Source organism: Anabas testudineus, chromosome 5 (genome assembly GCF_900324465.2).
Source record: "Anabas testudineus chromosome 5, fAnaTes1.2, whole genome shotgun sequence".
Taxonomy (NCBI): Eukaryota; Metazoa; Chordata; class Actinopteri; order Anabantiformes; family Anabantidae; genus Anabas; species Anabas testudineus.
In genome coordinates this window covers 12,512,381-12,529,006 of record NC_046614.1, presented here as the reverse complement: position 1 = coordinate 12,529,006, position 16,626 = coordinate 12,512,381, and the positions used below count along the sequence as shown (strand labels likewise).

The 16,626-nt window shown below is 40.3% G+C and overlaps 1 protein-coding gene across 3 annotated transcripts in view; it reads left to right on the top strand.

The window, feature by feature from the left end:
* Positions 1 to 16,626, top strand: part of col7a1 (collagen, type VII, alpha 1) — a 51,577-nt gene that overhangs the window by 22,213 nt on the left and 12,738 nt on the right. For 2 of the 3 annotated variants that reach the window (XM_026348942.1, XM_026348940.1), the window contains exons 57-95: positions 7 to 48; positions 202 to 282; positions 440 to 475; positions 567 to 602; positions 852 to 932; positions 1,045 to 1,080; positions 1,654 to 1,725; positions 1,822 to 1,866; positions 2,228 to 2,263; positions 2,595 to 2,630; positions 3,165 to 3,269; positions 3,346 to 3,411; positions 3,838 to 3,873; positions 3,964 to 3,999; positions 4,096 to 4,143; positions 4,260 to 4,295; positions 5,217 to 5,342; positions 5,485 to 5,694; positions 5,787 to 5,822; positions 5,909 to 5,953; positions 6,059 to 6,175; positions 6,257 to 6,328; positions 6,509 to 6,553; positions 7,126 to 7,161; positions 8,759 to 8,794; positions 8,886 to 8,930; positions 9,022 to 9,054; positions 9,179 to 9,241; positions 9,365 to 9,400; positions 10,120 to 10,200; positions 10,304 to 10,372; positions 13,616 to 13,651; positions 13,839 to 13,898; positions 13,996 to 14,040; positions 14,119 to 14,154; positions 15,015 to 15,050; positions 15,139 to 15,198; positions 15,280 to 15,405; positions 15,492 to 15,563. In XM_026348942.1, the coding sequence (XP_026204727.1) occupies positions 7 to 48; positions 202 to 282; positions 440 to 475; positions 567 to 602; positions 852 to 932; positions 1,045 to 1,080; positions 1,654 to 1,725; positions 1,822 to 1,866; positions 2,228 to 2,263; positions 2,595 to 2,630; positions 3,165 to 3,269; positions 3,346 to 3,411; positions 3,838 to 3,873; positions 3,964 to 3,999; positions 4,096 to 4,143; positions 4,260 to 4,295; positions 5,217 to 5,342; positions 5,485 to 5,694; positions 5,787 to 5,822; positions 5,909 to 5,953; positions 6,059 to 6,175; positions 6,257 to 6,328; positions 6,509 to 6,553; positions 7,126 to 7,161; positions 8,759 to 8,794; positions 8,886 to 8,930; positions 9,022 to 9,054; positions 9,179 to 9,241; positions 9,365 to 9,400; positions 10,120 to 10,200; positions 10,304 to 10,372; positions 13,616 to 13,651; positions 13,839 to 13,898; positions 13,996 to 14,040; positions 14,119 to 14,154; positions 15,015 to 15,050; positions 15,139 to 15,198; positions 15,280 to 15,405; positions 15,492 to 15,563 (2,349 nt within the window). Of the gene's footprint in view, positions 1 to 6; positions 49 to 201; positions 283 to 439; positions 476 to 566; positions 603 to 851; positions 933 to 1,044; positions 1,081 to 1,653; positions 1,726 to 1,821; positions 1,867 to 2,227; positions 2,264 to 2,594; positions 2,631 to 3,164; positions 3,270 to 3,345; positions 3,412 to 3,837; positions 3,874 to 3,963; positions 4,000 to 4,095; positions 4,144 to 4,259; positions 4,296 to 5,216; positions 5,343 to 5,484; positions 5,695 to 5,786; positions 5,823 to 5,908; positions 5,954 to 6,058; positions 6,176 to 6,256; positions 6,329 to 6,508; positions 6,554 to 7,125; positions 7,162 to 7,478; positions 7,515 to 8,758; positions 8,795 to 8,885; positions 8,931 to 9,021; positions 9,055 to 9,178; positions 9,242 to 9,364; positions 9,401 to 10,119; positions 10,201 to 10,303; positions 10,373 to 13,615; positions 13,652 to 13,838; positions 13,899 to 13,995; positions 14,041 to 14,118; positions 14,155 to 15,014; positions 15,051 to 15,138; positions 15,199 to 15,279; positions 15,406 to 15,491; positions 15,564 to 16,626 lie in introns of all 3 variants that reach the window. The other variant, XM_026348941.1, reaches the window with a different exon arrangement.

The following is a 16,626-nucleotide window of genomic DNA, read 5'->3' as shown; positions in this document are numbered from 1 at the left end:
TAAAAGGCGGACATCCAGGGACAGCTGAAAGGGGAGAGAGGAGAAAAGGTCTGGTAGTTTGTATGTTCATGCTCAATCAAGTTTCCAGTGTCATCGCAGCTACAAAAATAAATACATAAATAAAGCCGCCTTAAAATCAAATAAAAATAACTGGGCAATAATTAGCAGAAATAAAACAACTTGAATTGTTACGACTCTCAGGGTGATGCTGGAGACCCTGGAGAGCATGGTGGCAAAGGTCAGAAAGGCGAAGCAGGGACTTCTGGACCTCCAGGACTACGAGTGAGTTTGCCTCATTCTTGCAATTTATAAATGTTTTCTGTGAGCATCTGATAGGCCACAGTATGTCTCTCGGTGCACACTGACCGCTTTCTCTGTAAAGTTGTTCTGCATGACTGATGATCCTTTGTGACTTCTTGTTATCCTGCTCCATATGAAGGGTCCTGAGGGACAACGAGGATCTGCAGGCTCAAGAGTGAGTTTGCTTCCTCTCTCTGCATCTCTGCTTCAGTTCTCAGAGTAAAAGTCAGCAATTCCTAATTTTCTTTCAATTCTGACATTTGAAGGGTGATCCAGGAGACAGAGGAGCACCTGGAGAGAAGGTCTGAAATCATAAAGTCGGATTGGTCTCTATAATCTCACTAAGTTCAACCCTTATAATTATATTAATATTAAAATAAGCTGTTTTGCATTCTGGTGAGTTGCACTTCTCACTGTGCTTCATTACACTTCTGTTCCTCACTTCCCAGTACTACAAAGTGCAGAGGAATTGAGGGAATCGAGTAACGTTAACTGTTGTTTGACTATCTTCAGTCTGTGCGTTTCCTCTAACTGTAAATCTGTGCAATCAGGGAGAAAGAGGAGCATCCGGGTTAGATGGACGTCCTGGTCTGGATGGTAAACCAGGTGCTTCTGGGCCACCTGGTCAGAGGGTACCTCAGTTTCTACCATCTTTTCACCAAACTATAAAACATATTGTATGCATACCCTGGTTGGGTGTGAATGTATCCAGCTGATTTCATTTGTGTTTTCTTTACGTTACAGGGTGATCCCGGGAAACAGGGGGACCCTGGGAGAGATGTACGTTTCATTTTTCTAGCATAGTTGAGTCAATGCATTTGCATCATGCTCACATTAGTGTGAGATTTGTATTTCCTTACTGTATCCGTGGATGTGCACTTTAGTTGTACATGCTGCAGAGGGCACTGTGGAAATGTTCAAATTCAGTCCTCACTCCTGTGGCCAGTTGCATAAGCCAGCTATAGGGAAAGTCATCTCCAGGCTGGTTCAGTTTCTTAGGAAACTATTATATAATATTGTCCATATTAGAAATCCACTACTGCACAAGTAAAAAATTAGTTCAACAGTTTAAAATTATTTTATTCATTGTAGATGACAGTTGTGCAACCGCTGCATTACAATCAAAACTAACTGTAGTTGGCATTTCTGTGATATGCTTTGCTGTGCACATTTATTTTTGTTATATGTTGTGCAGATGTTACACTTTAAAAAGCTCCTCCATTGTAACAGTTTTTAATTTTTATTTTACATTTGAGGTCCCTTTTAACTGCCACAGACTCAATGCATACCTACATCTAAATTTGCCTTATTAGTTATTCAATGGATTATTAATTTTTTTGAATGTTTGACCAGGGTTTGCCAGGACTTAGAGGGGAACAGGGCCCCCAAGGACCTATTGGGCCTCCAGGCACAGCAGGAACACCTGTGAGTAGACATAAACACACTATATACTGTACATCTCTTTCTGTTATTGTTTCTGTTGTTTTTATTGAATCAACTCTGCACTGTTATATATTTCAGGGCAAACCAGGTGAAGATGGCAAACCTGGGCCTGCTGGCAAAATGGTAACTCCTTACCACAGCTTTTTTCATGTCCTCTTTTTCTGATCTAATGCAATATGTCATGTAGCACATTTTTTATGATTTTGCTATTGATCCTGTCCAAAAAGAGGATGAATATTGTCATTGGTGCGGGTTTTTCTCTGTGTCTCTCTGTCATTCTCTAATTCGTAATGGATTTGATCTGCTCTTTGCTGCGAATGATCAAAAGCGGCGTAGACATTTATTTCAGGGTCTGCTGCATAATGGCTGCTGTAAGTGACTCTAAAACAGTGGCACTGAGTTATTAGAGTGCACTAGCAGCCAGACCGGCCATTATTCAGTTTGTTCCTGTGTGGTCCATAATGCATTTTGTTTTGCTATACAGGGTGAGGATGGAGTGCCAGGTGAAGATGGGAGAAAGGTTTGTGGCTGTTTATCAGTGTATAAAATCATCCTGCACTGACAGGACAAGCTGTATTTTAGTCTTTATTTCAGGATTGCTACTGACTGAAGTAATGTGCGTGACCAGCAAGAACATTTTGCAGTTCACCTACTGTACAGTGTTGTCATGCATGAAAGTCCATTAAAGAATATGATATACAACAAAATGTTGGCACTGTTTAGATTCCTCAGGGGTACTTTCATTTAGCAAAATGTGACTAGCCCCATTTTATTTTATTAAATATTAGAAAATTGTTTATGAAGGAAATTCTTTCTATGCGTGATTTGACACTGGTTTCTTTAATCTACAGGGTGACAAAGGAGAAGCAGGAGCATCTGGAAGAGATGTCAGTTTTGTCAAATCTCTCTCATGTCATTATTCTCCTTGTTAGTTAGTTTCAACCCTGTATCCTGTCTCTCTTAATCTGCCCTACCTCACTCCGCCTTCCTGTATTGATCCTGCCTGCTTTGACTTTATTGTGTTACATAACAAGCTTTCCTCCTTTCTTCACTTCTCATCACTCACCCCTTTAAGTGTGTATTCATCAATTGCAGCTTGCTTTGACATTGACATTACGATCACAGTCTCACTCACTGCTTATTCAATAGACTTCTCAGAACCAGCTATATACATTCACAGCCTCTAGTGATTAAACTTAGCCTTTAAGGGGGAGCCACTTCTGAGAGGAATCTAGAGGAGCTCCAAATGTCAGAGTGCTGTTTTCATGTGCAAATTCATTTTAATTATCTCTAGAACATCAGTGGAGGGGTGGCAGTGGCCACCTGCTTTGATTTTATAGTTCAGCCTCTGCTATAGCACAGGAGGAAGTAACCTTGTGTAGAGAAGAACTCTCAGTTGTGTAATCGCATATGTTATCCAGGGCCGTGATGGACAGAAAGGAGACCAGGGTCTTGCTGGGCCAGTAGGCCCCTCTGGTCCCTCAGGACCACCTGGAGTACCTGGCAGCATTGGCCCTCCTGGACAGGTGCGTCTGAAGGAGACACTTAGAATGATAGCTTGTCACTCCCAATCCCTGCACTGATGACTAATCTGTCTCTTAGGTTGTGTATGTGAAAGGAGTTGAAGCAGCACCAATTCCAGGTCCACAGGGGCCTCCAGGAACCCCTGTGAGTGTGCATGACTTTGCAGCATCCTGACATTGTTGTTAATTACACTTTTTAAATGCATATCAGTTGAATACACACATCACTGCTTTTCCTGGAGTGTGGTGTGTTAGGCATAATATATACATGTAAGGGCCATGTGCTTTAGTGGGAGATAAGGTTGTCATACACAGTAAATTATTCTTCTACATGCAAATTATTCATACAACTATGCTATTTATTGCTGTTTTACACAGACATTAAGCTGCAGAGTAAACAATATGCATCTATCTCCTGTGTGGCCATGTTATCTCCAGTAGCATCGCCCTCCCACATGTAGCAGCAGTGATGTGTGTATTATCTACATCTGCGTCTGTACGCTGCTGCATCTGTGCCACAGTCTTTCTTATCCCTTAATGTTTTAATCATCGTCCTCGCTCTGTCCTTCAGGGCGTCCCTGGGATCCCGGGAGCTGTGGGAGCCAGAGTAAGTTGTAGTTCTCTTTATTGATCTCACTTTGTTTTAGATAAGTAACCTCTTAGTCTGCTTTTGACCTTCTAACTTTCTTTGTTTCAGGGAGAGAGAGGTCCACCTGGCCTTAAAGGTGAAGCTGTAAGTTAAACTTCCGATCCTATCATCATTAAAAATGTTACACGACGAAGGTTTTTATGTGTTTTGTGTTTACTCCTTTGTGTTTTTTATTGACAGGGTGACCCAGGGGAGGACGGGTTGCCAGGAAAGCCTGGCACAGCGGCGGTGAGATAAGATAAGATAACACATCACTTGTAATGAGTGAGCTGTGACTTGTGGAATAAATTATTGTCAGTACTCTTCACGTCTCTTCAACAATGTTTCTGTGTTTCTCCCACCAGGACGTACAAAAGGCTCTGGCTAGCTTAGGTGTTCAGGTGTGTATATTTGAACATACCACACAGTATGTGGTTTCATATTGTTCTTATTATTTTGTGAGATGATATCGCACCAGTTTAACCCAGTTTAAAAAAAAATCTAAGAATCTGCTTAATAGTATTAGTATTTTAAACAAAAAAAATTTCTGTTATAGAGAATTTGTAATGGAAATATGTACAGAAAGGCTATTTATTTAATAAATACATCCAAATAACCTTAATATCACTTCTTACTCATGCATCTATTATGGGTATATGGATAAATATTTTAGCATAATGGTCCTACTAATGGAAAATGTCCTGGAACTTATGCAAAGTGTTATATTAGTCCATTTGTTCTTGCAAATGTCATCACCGCCATTAGCAGCTTCCAGATATATTTATAACTTATGCTCAGCTGTTCTTTCTTGTGTCAACAGCTCACTTAGTTTCAAAATAAAAATGTCCTCAATCCATTAAAAGTGGATTAACAGAGTTGCTATGGCCAAATATGGGGTTGGCTCTGTGGATTTATTGGCATTAAAAATAGGACTTCAAGTAGTTTAAAGCCACAGCAGCGGTGGATGATTTGTCATCACAGACATAGACTAATGTCTTTGAATAAATATAAATCAGCTGCTTAAAATTTGTAGGAGTTTACTACCCTTTTTTAATATCCTTACACAGAAAAAACACTTTCTCTACTTCAATAGATCACTTTAAACCTATAAGTTTGTGTATATACATTTTAAAATGGTTGTAGGCTTATACTCAGCAGGTGTCGTGATTGAAAAATTAGCAATCCAAGCTGTTTTCTAGCTACTAAGATCAAATCTACAGTGAATGACTGGTCTTATTTGAGGACTAAAGCATTTCAGAGATAAGCACCTGTGACTGAAAGTTGTGAAGCTCTTGCCAAACCTTTCACTGCCCTCCGTGCAGGTGTCTGACCTGAAAATGGTTGTGGACAGGAAGGACATATCTCAGGCTCCTTCAGTGCAGAAGGGAGATAAAGGTGAAAAAGGAGACAGGGGGGTAACGGGAGAGAGAGGACCAGCTGGTGTAGATGTAAGTATGAAAAAAGAGCATCTTGAAGAGTAAAAGTAAAAATACCAGTTAGATCAAAGCCCCAAGTAAGATTTCATTTTGACGTTCATTGTGTTTATAAACCCAATTAAATTTTCTCTCTTGTGTCCTGTTGAATGTTTAGGGAGCTCGTGGCGTTCCAGGAGAGAGGGGAGCTAAAGGGGAACCTGGGGAGCGAGGTCTCACAGGAGCAACTGGGCCTCCTGGAAGAGCCATTGGAGAACGAGGACCAGAGGGATCCCCAGGACCTGCTGGAGAGCCAGGCAAGCCAGGAATACCAGGCGTTCCTGGACGAGCTGGCGAGCTGGGGGAGGTTGGAAGGCCAGGAGACAAGGTGAAATAAAAAATTAGGAGTAAACAAGTGGACACAACAAACATCTTATTATTGTTATTTACTAAAGCTGCTAATATCTGCGTGTGTTTCAGGGGGAGAGAGGAGAGAAAGGAGACAAAGGAGAAGCTGTAAGTGTCTATGATATTGGTTGTATCTGACTTTCATGTTTTGGCTAAACATTTTCATTATCAGCTGGAATACTTTAATTTTTTAGGGTAGAATCGGGCTGACAGGACCAGCAGGCCCACAGGGTCAAAAGGTGAGTGCCTTGTTATCCTTGTTATTGATGTTATGAAACACTTGTGATACAATATTTGGGGTGAAGAGTTCAGAGTTCAATAGCATATGTGTGTTTGTACTGTAGGGAGCATCTGCTGATTCTGTACTCATTGGTGCGGCTGGAGCCAGAGGCCCTCCAGGACTTGCGGGACAGAAGGGAGAACCCGGCGCTGGAGGACTACCAGGACCTAAAGGAGACCGTGTAAATGTTACACATATAGCAAATACTATCATGTTGATGCCATGCAATTTGAAACAAATGAGCTATTTTTGTGTCTCACAGGGTTTTGTGGGAGCTCAAGGCGACAGAGGAGAGAGAGGAATGCCTGGAGAAAAAGGACGGGATGGGTCATCGGTGAGCTGGCTCTCAGATGTTGAACAGATTAGGAGTTTGTGATATTTCAAATATTATTATTATTATTATTGCTATAAACCTTATTTTATTCAAAGGACACTGAAACTCTCATTTTGGGGAAAAACATTTACTTGGTGTCTTGCCAAGAGTTGGATGATAATATGTGGTTTGTACTTTCAGGGAATACCAGGAGAACCAGGAAAACCTGGCCAGGATGGGAAACCGGTAAGTGGGGCAGGAAATGGCTTATTTTAGTTATATTTCCTAAAATTCAAATGCATACTATGTTTTTTTATGATTGGGATACAGTAATTTCTTTCATGGTTAAGAGACATGTACATTTCTAGTGAATGTTTCTTTCAGGAGACCTGGTAAGTATGCTTTATTTTTTATCAAACTAGGCAATATACAATAAATTATATACTTACAATGATTGGCTTGCAACATTAATGTGATTGATTTCCAATAATGTGCTATTTGAATATGTATAATACTGTATATAAACAAATTGTTATTATTAACAATAATATTAATATATTTAAACAAAAGGCGCTATTTTCTAAGTTAAGTACCAGATTTTGTCTCATATTCATCTTTTGATATTAAACCCAAATGTTTCAGTCTACAGTGAAAAATAAAGGAACTGGCCTCACTGTTCCAATACTTTTAGAGGTTTAAGTGTGTAAGTCAATACTGGTCGTTTAATGCAAAGATAAATGTGAAGAGAGCAGACGAGAGGAGAGATATTGAGCATTTCTTTCACATTTTATGTTTTCCTTCCCTCCATGTTGGAGCAGGGCCCAACAGGGCCTGCTGGTCCTCAAGGCCAACCAGTGAGTAACCCAGCCAAGGGGCCTTCTGTTAGACTTGATCTGCAGAGTGAAACCACTGGGTTGGCTGCAAGCACAAAGCCGATGGAGCGCTGTTTTTCCCTCCTTGGGCTGAGGCTTCATAGATCCTTAGACAGTAACCTTTTGCAGCTGTGCAGCTAACACCTCACTCTAACTTCCCCTCTCTCCTCATATGTCCTATCTCTGTCCATTTCCTTTTCTGTGTTGTTTGTCTACCCCTTTTTCCAAAACTTTGTTCTCTACCCACCTGTTCCCCCACCCTCCTGTCGCCCCATTTCTCTGTCTTTCATCCTCTCTAGGGCCTGCCTGGGTTCCCAGGAGTTCTAGGCAGACCGGTAGGTTCTCTGCTGCTGGCTGGCATGTTTGAGCTCTGGGGGGTGGGGGTCGGGGTTGTATAATAGAAACAGTGGGAGACAGGGGAGTGACTTGATAGGATGCAACTGGACTTTAGCTGAGACAGCAAGTAGCTTTATTGTATGCATGTATCTGCATTTCATAACAGTAGACTAGAATAATCAAAATGCACAAACCATCATGTTCCTCCCAAGCAGATTTCACCACTTTAATCTTAATCCATTTGTATTGGAACCATCCTTCTGGGAGCTGGGGTCTGGCATATGAGTCAGACCTTGATCAGATCCTCATGTAATATTAATCATGACCACTTGTCCCTAAAGCATCTGTGTCACACTTGAAAGCTGAATTTCGAAGTTTCATTTTAAACGTGTAAAACGCCACAGAATTGTTGGAGGAGATGAAAGAAAGTCAGCTGACATCCTGTGCCGAAGCTCTTGCCTGGATCCAATGTACAATAACAAGGGGGGGATACAAAATTGGGTGCACTCCAAAAAGTACTGTGGTGTCGATTCACTTGAGTCTGCTTATCGTGCATGCAGCTGTGCCTGCTGTCTGTTATGTGCTTATCCCTTGCACAGCACTGATTTTTTTTTTTTTAGCTTATGATGTGTTTCTTTGTTGACACTGTTGATCCTCTATGTTTGTATTGTCCTACCTGTGTCTGTGTCTACATGAGTCTGTCAGATATTTGTGTCTGTACATTTACAGTATGTAAGCTCATGTCCATCAGTCGCTCTGTTATTTATAACTTCATGCACATACAATAAATTTTATGTGCTCAACATATTCATGCAAGAAATACATGTATTTCACATAAAGAAGAAATACAGTTATTTGCTTACTTGCTGAAACATATTCAAAATGACCGATACCACTCTCATGTGTCCATTAAATATGAGGCTCTTTGTAGCAGCCCATTAAATTAGCATAGCCTGGAAATGAGGAAGCTGCTAGACTGGCCTCGTCCAAATGAAGCCAAATCGACCCACGAGAACCTCTAAAGCTGTAATTTGTTTAATCTGGACAACCTGTTGTGGTTTTAGTGAGTGGGAGTAGTTTATTTCCTAGGCACAGTGACTTCCTCAAGCTTTCCAACTCTAGGAAGTCATATTTAATGACAAACACATGATTGGTATTCTAATCTGAGATGATTTTAAACATGGCCTGTGTGCAGCATTATACAACATGAATATACTGTATATGACTTGTATTTTTTTTATAGGGAAACCCAGGAGAACCTGGAATAAGGGGGCCAACTGTGAGCATCACACACATAATGAAGCACGCATTCACAAACTCTTATTAACATTAACAGCATCACTTAACATGTTGACATGTGTTTTAATCAGGGGCCCTTGGGTGCCAACGGGCCTCCAGGTCCACCGGGTGTGAAAGTGAGTTAACTACGGATTTAACATTTGTGCCACATGTATGAATCCTTTGGTTACCTGCTGGTGAAACTCATAAATTGTTTGTTTTTCATAGGGTAACCAAGGAGAGCCAGGCGTTGGTGTCCAGGTAAAACAGCTATACACAGTATATTCATCTTTCAAACAAGATATTGAGTTGCCTGAGTATTCAGGCAAATAGTAGTCTTAGATAAAACATCTGCAGTATTTTAGGTTATTTCTAATCACTGCAGGGTCCTCCTGGTGCCCAGGGAAGCACAGGTCTACCAGGACCACCAGGTCCTCCAGGAGCAGTGGTAAGTGTCCCCATTAATTACCGCTTCTCTTCAGGGAAAGATATTTTTCTGCTTTCTCATGAAATTCATTGAAAATCTCACAGTGTGTATGCGTTTCTTCACATCACTGTGTTTATTTCTCAGGGTCCACAGGGCCCTCCAGGACTGCCAGGGCAGGTGGTGAGTATGCAATCATCATCTGGCTGCTACTGTTGCTGCACCATGAAGCACAGCAAGAAGGTGTAAAATAAAATAATTAAAAAAAAAAAAAAAGGTTATAAGCCTGAGGCATTTTGGTTTGTAACAGAAAATGAGAAAGTCAATAAATAAAAATGCCAAAACATGTGTACTAAGCTTGCTTTGATAAATGATGGCTTCAGCTACGTTTAGTGTTCATAATTTAAAAACAAGTTATAGAACATGCAATTATGTGTGCCTTCAGCTGAAAAACAAGCAATCCCCACAGCAGGTCTTGTATACCATACTTTTTATAAAGAGTGACCACTACAATCAACATTTTATTTTTACTTTAACTCTTATAGTATAGTACACTGCTATTTGTGTAATGGAATCTCTCTATTGTAATGTAGACATGTGTCTTAAACCACATTATTAACAGACACAATTATAAACAAACAAACCATGATATTTATCAAGCCCTGTTTGGACAATCAGACATAAAAAATGCATTTTATTGGCAAATGCATCAAATCTTCCTCTTTGTTTCTGCAAACCACAACTAATTGAAATTATCATTTACAGTGAGAGAGAAGTTGCAGATGTTTTTTTATGATTTTCAGTAACTTTACAATACTGATACATAAACGTGGTTGCATACAATATATTACACATTAAATGCATATTGTGTATTCTCAAGTACAGTATATGCTGCTCTTCAGGGTGAAGCAGGAAAACCTGGAGTTCCTGGACGAGATGGAGTACCTGGCAAAGAAGGATTACCTGGACTACCAGGAAAGCAGGTGTGTGTTGGTTTGTGTGTGTGCGCCAGTGTTTATGTTGTGTTTTCTGTGCTATTTTTATATTGTCCTCTTCTGCGTCATCTTTGTGTCATTTTATCCCCAGGGAATTGCTGGACCTTCAGGCCAGCCTGGCCTAAAGGGAGAGCAGGGAGACAGCGGACCTCCAGGGAAGGTGGGAAAATGCTTTGTCTACTTCTCAGCATATGGATAAAAGGACATAGCCAATTAAACTGGTTTTGTGGCTGCCTTTATTGGATATGACTCCAGCTCCATAATTGCCTATGGAAGCAGTAAACACATCTCTGGTGTACAGTTATTATTAGCATCCTAATGCAATAGTGTTTATTTAATGTGCAGCACTAGGCGGTTCTATTCCAAGCCCTCCTTCAGGGGAGATGGTCAAACTGCTCGTGTTTGTCCACCAGGAGCGAAGGCTGCCTGTATCCCACACGGTGTTACAAATACATCCCCCTTCAATTTACACACATTTCAAACTTGGTCAGGAACCCTGCTGTTAGAGGTTTATCTCCTGCTGCTAGCTGTAACTACTGTATGAACTCTTATGAGGCTATGGGGGAGAGAAACATAGTGAAAGCTCCAAACAACTCACAAAGCATAGATTGTTTTGACTTTCTGAGTCGTGATGATGTGATAATGCAGCAAGGTTAGGGTTAGGTTAGTGTAAATCCAATGGTGTTGCTGTAATGTGAAATTCTGCAGTTTGGGGTGTTGAGCGGACATTAAACCTGTGAATATGTTACCAGCATGTACATGAAGTGTATAGGTGTAGTCTGTTAATCTGAATAAGAGACAACAGACTTGTGTGAAAAGGTTTTCAAATTTGGTTTTAATCAATTTCTCTCAGCGGTCATCTAGCCAAACCTGAAAGGCCACATTTCTCCAAACATTTCCACAGTTCTAGTGTTGATTTGTCTGTCAGTGAGCTGCCGTACTTATTGTTATTTGAAATCATCTGTATTAACATGCCCTGCTATTTGATTTGAGTATTTTGTTATTAATAATACAATTTGTGATTAGCAGTAAAAGAACAGCCTCTCTCCATGCAGACTATCTCAGTGGATTTCTCTGTGATATGACTGTTATTGATTCAAAGAGCAAATTCTCTGGCACTTATCGACCCGGTAAAATGATATTTAATCTGTGTGAAACCTATTTAGTCACTCTTACATACACTGCCCTCATAGCTTTATATTATCTGGTGCAGTACAGCCCTGGACGTTGTTTTGCTGAATAGTAGTGAATCAGGGGAAAAACCCTGTGGAGGCCTATAGTACCTTCCACTCTAAAAATAACAGTGGAGCAAACCATGAATGTGAATTTCAGCTAAATCCTTGCATACATTTATGGATAGTGCCTTCGGTGTTCTACTAAAGCGCTCTACCCGCCTGTTAGTTTGCAACTGGCACATGCTGGGCTGGATTGTCTTATGCTCTGCCATTCTCTACTACAGTATATATTTTACTGGCTGTATATTACAGCCACGGCTTGTCAGAATCTTCTGGGGCTCATTATATCCTTAGATATAACAAGTAAGAGATCGCTCTTGGCTAAATAGGTATGGTAGACTGTACTCAACCAGCAAATGTGAACTACTTTACAGCTGAAACTAAAGTATTCTTGTCTGCCTGTTCACTATTTAAAAAAATGCAGCATCTGTTGATGGGAATTGCCAATTCTGCCAGGGAAGATCTTAATTAAGCCCCATTTCAACTCAGCAAGACTGAAAATGACAGAGAAGGACATTCCTAACTTTCTCCTTTCAGGGCTCATCACATCAGAAACGTTTTTTATTTACTGTATAATTATACTATTCAGTGCCAGTCAGATTAATTTATTTTGCTCAGATTAATGTATGAATATGCTAACAAAACATTATAACGTATGCATGAGGCTGCCTGTTTAGTAAAAGTGATTAACACTGCGCTCTAATGTCCTCTTGTTGTAGCTGGTGCAACAAATGATCTTCATCTGAGCCATCAGCCATCAAACTTTTTAGCCTGAAGCGGGCCTGTTCATGATGCAAATGTGAACTTCTATTATGTTACTGCCAGTTTTCATACAGTCATGCAATAGCCCGCACTGTTATTAGTCATTAACTCACAACTGCAGTGTTTTCTGTGCTTTAGAGAATGAAATCAGTGACTCCTTTGTAGAAATGTACAACAGCTATCTTGGAGATAAAGTGCAAGTTTGGCACCACGTAGAAGCGCTTAAGCTGTTCAGATAAGCATCCAGAGCATATGTTTATTCAATCGGGGAAGAGTCATCCACAACAACAGAGCATCCCACTATTTTCTCTGCTGTCAGCTTCTCTTTGTTGCCATCTCACTGTTTCTCTCACTTTATTGTTCCCAGAAGTGTTAGTTTTTCCAGCCCACTAATAACTCATAATATCTATGCCCGATGCTTCTGCACATTTGTGGTAACAGGTAGCTGCTTTTGCTCTCATGTTATATTAAGTTAACTAAATATCCTTAGTCCATGTCAGATTGTAACTTCTGTCAGAAAGAGGAATCATCATGTCTGAACCACCAGGCCACCAGACACCCTCTGCCATTTCATTTTTTTAGAAACAGCTACACTCATCATTTCCAGCTGCTACAGCTCAGTAGTGATATAGTTTCTCTCGGCTGGTGAAATGTATCTAGAGAAAAAGACACATAGATGGATCTTGCTTGTCTGCATTCGCTGCCATCCCTGCTGTTTGTAATCTTGACATGAGCCATGACAAGTGGCTCCGCTCACAGCCCACAACTTCAGGTTCAGCACCTTGGACAGGCCTATGGTGACACTGCCAGTGAGTTCAACAGTCTGATAAATAACCAGGCCACACATGTCCTTCTGCTCAGCAACTCGCTCATTTGTTCCCACACACAGACAAACACACACACACACACACACAAACAAGGATGTAGTGACATTGCATTTCCCAGCTCCTGTTGCGCTTTAATAATACACGTTTAAGTCTTTCTACAATACAAGCATAAGCATTTTTGGTATCAGTCAGTCCAAGAACTGAGCTTCCATTTTGCTGCATTCAATCACTCTTAACCCAGACAACTTTCCCAGAAATAGTCGTAAGCAGAAACCAAAATGACCCGAGTCTCAATGTCTTTGAATTTTTCCCTGAATTAACCATCACAGCTTGTTGTTTCATGTGCATCTCTTAAACAAGTGCTTGTAAGACTTCTCCAAGGCTTGGTTAGTGAAGTACATTGGTTAAGCAGAGAAAGTCCTTAAACCACTTTGTTCTTAACAGCTGGAAAAGCTAATGGTTTGGTTGATCTTATATTTGAATACTGAGGCTTTTAAGTATACATTTGCTTCTTATGATGAACAAGAACCCATATTTTGCGTCAGTAGTGATTACTATTATTTCTTTGCATTCATAAAGGCAGTGGCTGGACCCCCCGGACCCAAAGGAGACAGGGTGAGTCAGTGTAACAAAAGTACAGTAGTTACATTGGCCATATTTTCTATTATATCTGTAGCATTGCCAGTATAATACACTTACTGAATGTAGAGGCACAATATGCTTAAAGTCCAGAATTTAAAAGCTAAGAAAACAAAATAGCAAAATGCATCTGACAGCACTTATCTGGCTGTGATTTATGCAGGGTCTTCCAGGTCAAACACTGCCAGGTACAGTTGGAGAGCGAGGCCTACCTGGGGAAAAGGTGAGTCTGGTCAAAGGGGGGAAGGCTCATTCTCAAGACTGTTTAAATTTGGTAAGTGCTTTTTCTCTGAAACCATATGATACCTGCTGTCATTCAGGGTGACAGAGGGGACAAAGGTTCTGCTGGCACCAAAGGAGAAAGAGTGAGTATGACCATGGAGCAACATGTATATTTCCAGGTAATGTAACAATATAATCATACATGTTGTTTTCATGTTCAGGGAGTGGCTGGTGAATCAGGAGAGCCTGGAGAAGATGTGAGTAGTCAGCTTGAACTGCTTCCTTGTGACTGTGGCAGCACTTTTATTACTTAATCTTTTTTCATTTTATTATTTTATTATATCGATTAATGATTGTGGTTTGTTTGTGTACATACAGTATACCCTGCTATAGTTCCCCAAAAACCTAATATTATCTATTAGTGAGGATTTAATGCCACCATTACATAACACTAGGATTTAATGGTTGATTGGAACAAACATTCCTACTAATTAACAGATGGCTTATATTTGGGATGATATGTTTGTGCTTGGAGGGCCTGTGCAGTAATCTGCTCCAAATGAGGAAGTTTTATTTAATAACTTATGCAATTGCATCCTACTCAAACTTCTTTTTTACTGGCGTACCATTTTGTTATTCATAATTACTGCAAATGTACTATAAATATATAATGAGACAACTAAATATAGATGTTTTTTTTTTAAACATCATAAATATAGGATTCTGTCAAGCTCTTCCACTTCAAAGCCAGAGTGGCTCAATCAAGCATTCTTGTGTTACAGTGTGATTAAAATCTCTAGACTTGCTTTCTAGAAGTGTCAGCTGTAATTGAGTCCAGTCGCCTCTGAGGATCGAGGTTTTGATTATTTGTCGTCCATGAGGTTAACCAGGCATATTAACTGTACGACAGCCAAAGCTCTGACCATACATACCAATACTGGTGAATGTCTTCACTAGCATAACAATCTACTCTAGGCTTGTATTTGGAGGGTATGTAAAAATTGGTAACACTATGAAAGCTGCAAAATCTATCAATAATTTTTTTCTTCTTATAAATAGTGCATCATTGATATAAGGTTTTAAAAATCCTCGACCCAATGTTTACTTTTTCATGCAGGGGGCACGGGGACCTCCCGGGCCAAAAGGAGATAAGGTAAGTTAGATGTTTGGAGGTATGAGTTTTATTACCTTGTCAGAAATCAAACTCATTCTATGGATCTATAACAAAATGTGTGTCACAGGGAGAGAAGGGCATTGGACTGCTAGGTCCTCCTGGTCGGGATGGGCCTCAAGGTTTAAAGGTGAGTAAAAGCATTTGGTGCAGAATAAGTTGCTCTATAACCATCGTGACAGTTTAAGCTATAACTGTGGGTGGATTTCAGGGAGATCCAGGCCTTCCAGGTTCAGCTGGTCCTACAGGGTTGCAAGGGAAGCCTGGTGAAGCTGGACAGCCTGGCCTGAGAGGAGAAAATGGTCAACCAGGATCTCCAGGACAACAGGGGGAGAGGGTGAGTGGTCACTGATCACACAGTCCTGTGTGCTTTTAGCATTAATATCTGTGGTATGATGTTCAACTAGTGAGCTTACTTTTCAGGGTCCTCCAGGCTTTGCAGGCCGTGCAGGAAATGTTGGTGCTCCTGGTCCTCCTGGGCCTCCTGGGCAAGCAGTAAGTTTAGATCCTGGTTTTATTACACTGTAATACGTATCTCAGTTTATTGAAGTTATTATAGTTATATAGACTTTGACTTATGATGTTGTTAGAGTGGATTGTTGTTTGACAGCTGGTATTAGACGTGGAGTTAAGTTAAGAGTTTTTTTTATTACATGCAGGGTGTAAAGGTTTGGGCATGTGACTAAGTCAGTACTTAGTAAACGATCCTTTACTAACTGCATGAAAAAGCATGAGAGTGGAAATATTGTACTTTGGGATACGTGGCAGCCAGTATCAAACATACTTAAATACTTAATACAAGAGATCACTTGAAAATTAGTGGAACTTTGTGGGTAGATTTGAATCATGCTGTGTGTGCAAGACAGACTAAAAATACTTCAGAAGTTATCTGCAAAACGGGTGGGTGAACATTCCTAAATCAGGAGACTGTGGCTACAAGTCAACAAGTATTTGCAAGCTGTTATACACTGCCTGTCCAAAAAAACAAGTCACACACTCTAATTTTTAGTTGGGCCGCCTTTAGCTTTGATTACAGCATCCATTTGCAATAGCCTTGTTTCGAAAAGCTTCTTCAATGTCTCAAACTTTATTCCTGTCCAGAGTTGCTTTGATTTTTCAATCAAGATCTTGTATTGATGATGGGAGAGTCAGGTGACCTCATTCTTTGGGCAAATAACGTTGCTGAACCTAGACCTGACCATCTGTAGCAACACCAGATCATAGCACTACCGCCACAGGCTTGTACGCTGGTCTTAACCCAGTTTTAGTAGTTTCATCAATCTCCTTAAATGTTTTCTTTGCTTGATTCATGACAACAATTTGACCCTTCTGAAACAGATTAACATTTTTTCCATAGATGTGTCTTTCAACATGCATCAGTTAGGATTAAATAACTTGTTGGCAGCTGAAAAATAATCATCCATGCAGTAATTATCCAATGGGAGGCTCTTACCTATTTGCTTAGTTAAGTCAGGGTGGTGACAAATAGTTGGGGGTTATTAATAACCCTAATACTGCAATACTGCAACTGGTTGAAAGATTAGTATTTTCTATTGGA